The sequence below is a fragment of the Citrus clementina genome, unplaced genomic scaffold (assembly GCF_000493195.1).
Source record: "Citrus clementina cultivar Clemenules unplaced genomic scaffold, Citrus_clementina_v1.0 scaffold_7, whole genome shotgun sequence".
In the NCBI taxonomy this organism is placed as follows: Eukaryota; Viridiplantae; Streptophyta; class Magnoliopsida; order Sapindales; family Rutaceae; genus Citrus; species Citrus x clementina.
The window spans coordinates 5,542,855-5,550,643 of NW_006262075.1; the positions used below are offsets into that span (position 1 = coordinate 5,542,855).

The 7,789-nt window shown below is 31.6% G+C and overlaps 1 protein-coding gene and 1 long non-coding RNA gene across 2 annotated transcripts; both read left to right on the forward strand.

The window, feature by feature from the left end:
• The first annotated feature begins 1,366 nt into the window (after positions 1-1,366).
• LOC18037094 lies at positions 1,367-2,227 on the forward strand. Its single transcript, XR_002904672.1, has 2 exons — positions 1,367-1,561; positions 2,035-2,227. It is a non-coding gene; the product is annotated as an uncharacterized LOC18037094 (long non-coding RNA).
• A 1,884-nt stretch (positions 2,228-4,111) lies between these two features.
• On the forward strand, positions 4,112-7,419 carry LOC18037095 (serine/threonine-protein kinase SAPK2). The gene is made up of 9 exons (XM_006426278.2): positions 4,112-4,518; positions 4,627-4,701; positions 5,546-5,647; positions 5,801-5,854; positions 5,977-6,069; positions 6,225-6,317; positions 6,457-6,561; positions 6,686-6,784; positions 6,866-7,419. Exons 1-9 carry the CDS (start codon positions 4,399-4,401, stop codon positions 7,148-7,150), a joined length of 1,026 nt encoding a protein of 341 aa, XP_006426341.1. The 5' UTR covers positions 4,112-4,398; the 3' UTR covers positions 7,151-7,419.
• Positions 7,420-7,789: the final 370 nt, after the last annotated feature.

Here is a 7,789-nt window from a genome sequence, read left to right on the forward strand (position 1 = left end):
TTGTCTTTAATAATATTCGTTTGGGCCTTTATTTGGTATATGACTAAAGTTTTGATTATTTCAAACTCGATAAATGTCAGAATACCTATTTTGTAGAGTTAAATCAAATGTTTCGTAAGAATACAACTTTAAAAGTCGAAAAGTGCAAGATACAGTAGAATGATACTTGTACGCTAGGGGCATATAAATGATCTTGTTAATTAGGTCCAATTCTACATTTCATAATTAACCATATGGGGTCTTAAACATGTAAGTTAAGTATTATATAGATATTTTTTTTTTTTATAAAAAAAAGGTATCATTAATATATTAATTTTCTTACGAGGATCAATAATTAATAATTAAAGAAAAGAAAGAAATAACTTCGATTTATCCCATAACAAGTAAGAGAGTAAAAAAATTCAAAAAGCTACCACTCGGGTCGACCAGAATGCGCGATGCGATGATAACTGATGCGTGTGTAGCTTCGTTTCATTTTTGTTGGCGTGCGTGCTTTTGCTTTCATCCAAGAAAAAGGTGAACAAAACAGAATACAATACACAACAACCCACTAATCAAATCAATCAAAGGGGGAAATGGGGACCACCAGTATTAAATTGCCATTTCTATATGTTCAGTGTCAACCCCTCTCCACCGTCCACGTCATCATTTCGGTTCTACCTCCTGTCACCTATCTTCTTCTCCTCCTTTTGTGAAAGGCCTCTTGTAATCTTCTCAAACCGCACACCTACTCCGAGCATCATTGTCATAAATGCACGACCACTGTCCTATACAGACACATTCCTAAATAATGAAGGTTTTATGCCCACAATTTTAACTGTTGTTAATTTACATGATTATGTAATATATATGAAGTTAACAGTTATTATTAATAATATAAAAGTGTAAACAACAAAAATTATATGTGTGACTGATAGTAACTGTTGGGTTCATGTATGTTACATAATTATATAACTTAACAATTTTTTTTTAATTAACCGGATTCAATGACATAAATGAATGGATCATCGAGTTCGATGACCTACGTCCCACAAAGTATTCTAATTTAAAGAAAATAAAATAATACAAGTTTTAATTCTTGTCAAACTTGAATCTTACAAAATAAAAAAAAAATTCAATTCAATTATACTTTATGTTATTTTGAAAAAAGAAACAGACACCCCCAACATTTAACAAAGGGACACAAAATCCCTTAATATTTGAAAAAAGACATACAGACCCCTATTTCTTAACTGAAACAGTTTCGTTAAATCAGTCAAAGGTTAATATCGTAATTGCATATTAATAACAAATGAATTGACCAAAAACCCACACACGAACAAAACGCTTAACACACATGCATTGACACTACTCCTCCCAGATCTTGACAAATCCTTAATGGACACACTCACACGGTTTTCCGAAAACTATTAGAACTGCTGGGGCTGTTGGAAGTCGCTGGAACTGCTGGGCTGCCGCAAGCTGCTGGATCTGCTCGCACTGCCGCTGCGTCGATCGAGACTGCGTCTGGCTGCTGCTCGTTCGTGTGGCTGCTGCTCGTGTGTCATTGCTGCTCGTTCGGGTACCTGCTGCTCATGCATCTTCAATCCACAGTTCACTACTCTTAAACTAGTTTTTCCCTCTTTAATTTTCATTTTTTTACTAAATTAACTTTATTTCTATCATTCAAAATCCACTAGAATTTTAGAGAATTTTTGGACAATTAATTAATTTTGGAGAATTTTAGACAATTAATTTCACCGAAGAAGTGGGCTTACCATGGGCATAATGCCAGAAGATGACAAAGCCAGCTCTTCGGTGACTCATTTATTAATTATTCACCCTTTAGAATGGCTTAATTATTTCTTTTTATTATCATTCAAAAAAATTTTGACATGTTTGATGCATAATGTTTATGCGGGAATATAAATAAATGATGATGAAAATTTTTTTGTTTGTTTATGGCTATTTGATGAATATAGTTCTTAATTTGTCTGGTTTATTGGAGATTTATTGTGCTTAATGTATCAATGAAAAGCTTGTACTGGTTTGCAGATGGGAACAAATAATGGCATGCTTTCAGACAATACTACAACGACATCCCAACAAGCTATGAGAGGAAGTTCACAAGTTAGGAGCCAGAGTTGTCATACAAATTTGTGAATAAATTATGTTTTTTTTTCAAAAAATATTATGGTTATTGTTGTAATGATTACTAGTATCAATTTGATACAATATTATGATATAAGGATTATTTGTTATGTTTATTGGTGGTTTTTTATGTCTATTCGATATGTTATTTAGTATAATTAAGATGTTGTTAACCATTTTTTTTTTATAATTTTTTTACTATACAAGTTTAAATGATTGACATATGAAGAATTGTTATTCTTATGGCATTAATAATCAATTTTATTTATTTTTATTGTTGAATAATGGATTAAAATTATTTGGCTTGAAGAGAATTTGATAAAAAATTATTAATAATTTTATTATATGGACAAAAATTTTAATAGAGAAATTGGGCAATGAGGGTATATTTGTAATTTTATTAATAATATATGGGCAAAATAGACAATGAATAATTATTTTTTTATATGCTAGAAGGATATAACGGTAATTACACGTTTAAATTATAATTTCCGTTAAAACTAACAGTTTTCGTTAAGAAATTGGGGTTTGTATTTTTTTTTCAAACATTAGGGGGTTTTGTGTCCCTTTACTAAACGTTGGGAGTGTCTGTGTCCTTTTCCCTATTATTTTTTTTACACGAAGATATCACTACTCAAAGGTATGAAGAGAGGAGAAATAAATAAATTAATAGAGAAATATGTATATTGAAAGAGGAAGTACAATATATTCTAAGCTTTTCTCTAACTCTTTTTCTTAGTAACACCCTTGATGGATTATGATTTTGCAAAAATCCAACCATCGAACTCTTTATTCTCAACAATGGCAATTTTGAGGGAATCAAGCCCTCTTTCAACCTATTCTCCTAAATAAAATAGTTCTTATCATCAATTCAAATTTTGGTATCAAAAGTCTTTTTTTAATACAATAATGATTAAGTTAAAAAATAGAAAAATACTTATTTTAGCATAAATTATTAAAATATTAAATTACTTTTTAAGTCAAAATTTAAAGTTAAAGGCACTCTTTCATACATATAGTGGTGATTTGGTTTAAAATTTTAGAATTTATTAAAATGCGGGATGAATTAACAATGCTCTGAATAAATTTTTAAACCATTGTAAACTATTCAATAAATTATAAAAGCATGTTCATACCGTTGTAAATTCATCTCGGCCAATTTAGAATTTTTCCATATATATAGTCAAATTCAATTCGAATAAATAAGTGCATACTACCATACAAGCCCATGGGAGCAGACAATGCATGGACGTCCGTCCATCAATCAATCAATCATCACTCGTGAATCGAGTGATAGACAGACCGAACACTTATAGATTGCTTGTTAATCATTCGTGGAAAGCAACATATTAATTATTTGAAATGCCCATTTTTTAATAAAAAGAAAATAATAAGTGTGCTACTTTTACAAATTGGGATCAGGCTACGGTGCAACTGTGGCACCGTGCTACAGTTGCACCTAAGTTTATCCCTACAAATTGACCCTTATTAGTTTGAGGTCGTTATGATAATTTTATATTTTCTCAAATTTTATTTGAGTTAATTTATCTCTAGTATTATTTTTTTTCTCATTCTATTAAAAAAAGAATTTATATTGTCACATAAATTACAGTTTATAGTATTTTTTTAATTGTAAAAGTATTCATAATTACTAACATCAAATATTCCACTTAAGTAAGCATCATATTATTGTTTTGATAAAATGTTAAAGCTTAAACTGTTTTGACTCAATTAAGGGAAGAGAAAACAAGCTTTCATTTTAATTTTTGTTTTCAATACAAAATTTTTGACATTTACATTCCGACGATATTTCCATGAGGAAGATGCAATTGTGGGAAGTTCCCTAAACGAGAGGATAAGATATAAAGCAACACCTCGGTCGCAACTTGTTCAGTTGCGTCCGAAATTCTAACCTCTATTTTGGAGACACGTGTTGGTGTCTGCTCTTGGAGTCTTCGTTGACCCCATTCTTTTGTCATCTGACAGTCCATTAAGGCGTAGCTTAGGTAGCTGCTATTGCTAGCCCACCAAACTTTTCAGCTTTTGCATTCGTGGCCATGAAATTGATTTCGATGGAGATTCTCAACGCAAATAATTAACCAGTAGCGATCGACCAAATACAGACACAACACTGTATCACAGGGCACTTATACTTGTGTGCGTGTGTGTATATTAACGGAGAAAAGATTCAGTCTTTATATATATATATATATATATATATATGAAAAATATAAAGTTCGTTCAATAATTTTTGAAGCTAATTGGAAAATGGACCGTTTCGAGATTCTGAAAGATATTGGTTCAGGGAACTTTGGCGTTGCTAAGCTTGTGAGAGACAAATGGAGTGGTGAGCTCTATGCTGTCAAGTATATTCAGAGAGGCCAGAAGGTATTGTATGTTCCTTCGTTTTTATGAATTCTAATCTGGGTGGGGGTTTTGTTTTATGTGCTTGCTTTTGCCCATTGATTCGAGTTTTTATTTTTGGGTTTCCGGAAGATTGATGAGCATGTTCAGAGGGAGATTATGAACCACAGGGCCTTGAAGCATCCTAATATAATAAGATTTAAGGAAGTAAGTTAACAAGTTTCCTTAATTCCCAAGTGACATTATCTTTTACTGCATGCTCTTTTTGCTTTGTGTGTGTATATATATTCTCTTAGCTCCATGTTCAACAACAGGTATTGAAGGGTAGTGCTTTTGTATCCTCCTCAAAATAGAACTCTTTCAGAGAATCGCAGCGTCTTTCCTAGCCTTTCTTTTTTTAATATTAGCCTATCTATAATTAGGATATCATTCACATGTTAACTTCCTTCCTTCTTCAATTTTCAAGACCCTTTTTTTTGTTTTTTGTTTTTTGTTTTTTCTTTCCGGTTACGTACTCCGGTATTACTAATTTTTCACTTCACAGTTTTCTTCCCCACATATACTCCGCTATGTATTCTTGATTCAGATATGAATATGTTAATTAACATATAAGAAAACTATTTTATCTAAGCTTTTGACTTTTTCTATATTTGCTATCTAATCAATTAATTTACATTCTCATAAATTGCTTATAATATAAAATAATCACTCAGAGCCAAATATATTTGAAACTCTCAAGTCAATAATTCGTTATAGTTCTATTGTTAAGCTACCACACCCTACCCTATATATATATATATATATATATATATGAATGAAAATTCTTAAAGATGTGGTTAATTACTGACTTGAAACAATTATTGTTTCAGTTAATTCGCTAGGTCGCTGACCAAGAAAACATACTTTAATATACATGCTTGAACAATATTCTTTCATTCGGTTGAAGTTCAAATCAATTTTTCTGCTAACGAAAACCGTAGCTTCTCCTTCGTGTAGTAATCAGTTTTTAAGGTCTATGTTATTAATAATCAATCTTGTACATTATATTCAGGTCTTTTTAACCCCAACTGAACTAGCCATAGTCATGGAATACGCAGCTGGCGGCGAACTTTTCGAGAGGATATGCAGTGCTGGCAGATTCAGCGAGGACGAGGTTCATGCATTACTTCTAAGTTATTATTTTCATCATTAATTATGGTTCCCGAAAAGATTTTGTGCTCCCCGTGTATACTCTCTCATCTGTTATAATTAGACCATCCAAAACTTTTATCTTTCGATTATTAATAACATCTTGTTTGTATATCAGGCACGATACTTCTTTCAACAGCTAATATCCGGAGTAAGCTACTGTCATTCAATGGTAAAAATTGTTCAGTACGCTGTTGATAATGCAGCTTTTTCTTTCTTTCTTTCTTTTTTTTTTAAATTTTTTTAAAGACTTGCTGATAAAATGTATGCATACTTGAATTCATTTAATTGTAGCAAATTTGCCATAGAGATCTTAAGTTGGAAAACACACTCTTGGATGGTAGCAAGGCACCACGTCTCAAAATATGTGACTTCGGCTACTCCAAGGTAATTAGAAGAAGATTCTTTCAAGTTGTGAATGTTTCACGTTTTTATTTTTTATTTTATTTTATTTTTAAATTTTAAATTGATTGTATCGAAATGTTTCACGTTTTAGATTATCAAATTTAACTTTGCTATACTTGTTGTTGGATGCTACGCAGTCCTCAGTGTTGCACTCGCAACCCAAATCCACCGTTGGAACCCCGGCCTACATCGCGCCTGAGGTTTTGTCTAGAAAAGAGTACGACGGCAAGGTGAGCCGGTATTATTTCAAAATTAATTCGTTATATTATAACCCACTGCGTACGCTTGCTTGATCTCTACTTTAATCCGACTAATTAATTACTGAAAACTATTTTAAATCAATCCTTGAGATATATATATAAATAATAGATTGCAGATGTTTGGTCTTGTGGGGTGACGTTGTATGTGATGTTAGTCGGGGCTTATCCTTTTGAAGACCCAGAGGATCCAAGAAACTTCAAAAAGACAATTCAGGTTATTTATAATTTATTAACCTGCATTATTACCAATTTTAAAATGCTTTCTGGTGTCTCAATTCTATTTGTTGCGATTTTATAAATAAATTGATCAATATACAAATAACGATGGATTACTGCAGCGGATTCTGAGTGTCCACTACTCAATACCAGGTTATGTCAGAGTTTCATTGGAGTGTAGACATCTCTTATCTCGGATTTTTGTGGCCGACCCCGAAAAGGTGTATTTATTTATCTGTCTACAGTTCGATCCTAGTATGTTAATGATCTAATTTACTTATTAGGGTTAAATTATTTTGCAGAGAATAACCATACCAGAAATTCAAAAGCACCCATGGTTCTTAAAGAATTTGCCAATAGAATTCATGGAAGAAGATGAAGGGAGCATGCAAAAAGGTGATGAAAATGACCAATCTCAGAGTATTGAAGAAATATTAGGCATCATTCAGGAGGCACGAAAACCAGGGGAGGGTCCCAAATTTGGTGGGCAATGCTTAATAGGAGGAAGTATGGATCTCGATGATTTGGATACAGATGCAGATACAGATGATATTGAGACAAGCGGCGATTTTGTCTGTGCATTATGAGATTTGAGTGCCAACTTCAAATCATTTCATCTTGCCAATTGCTCGCTACTCAATTCTGGATAAGGTGGCTGTCTCCTCATGTCTTGGGAATCAAATAATTTGTGTTTAGATTTAATGAGTGATGTTGATTTTCTGATGTGTAACAGTGTAAGCTTCTCTTCTAAAGAGTGCTTCATTGTATATTTAGTTCATAGTTTTGTAATAGGTAAAACTTTTAATTGTCTCATAATTAAGTTAGTGGATGTTTGTACATTTTAAAATAAAAATTTGGCCACTTATTTAACCAAATATGAGGATGAACATCCAAATTTTTTTTTTCATCCTCTTTATTCATTAGTTATATTTTTTTTTCATTTATTAGTTAATCATTTGAGTTTTTGACCGAAGCTCAAATTATCATTCACTACTTAGGTAATAAAGACACGGATTTAAATTTACTATTAAATTAATTTGTGTTCATCTTTTCATAATCACACATGCATATATAGAAATATACGGTAAAAATTTAATTAATTTTATAATTTTATTTAATAATTAATAATTATATCTTTTAAAAAGATTAGTAAAAAGTTGAACTTAACACTCAATCGCTTCCTCATAGGAAGATTTAGTGCAAGTCTTTATAAGAAAATAAATATT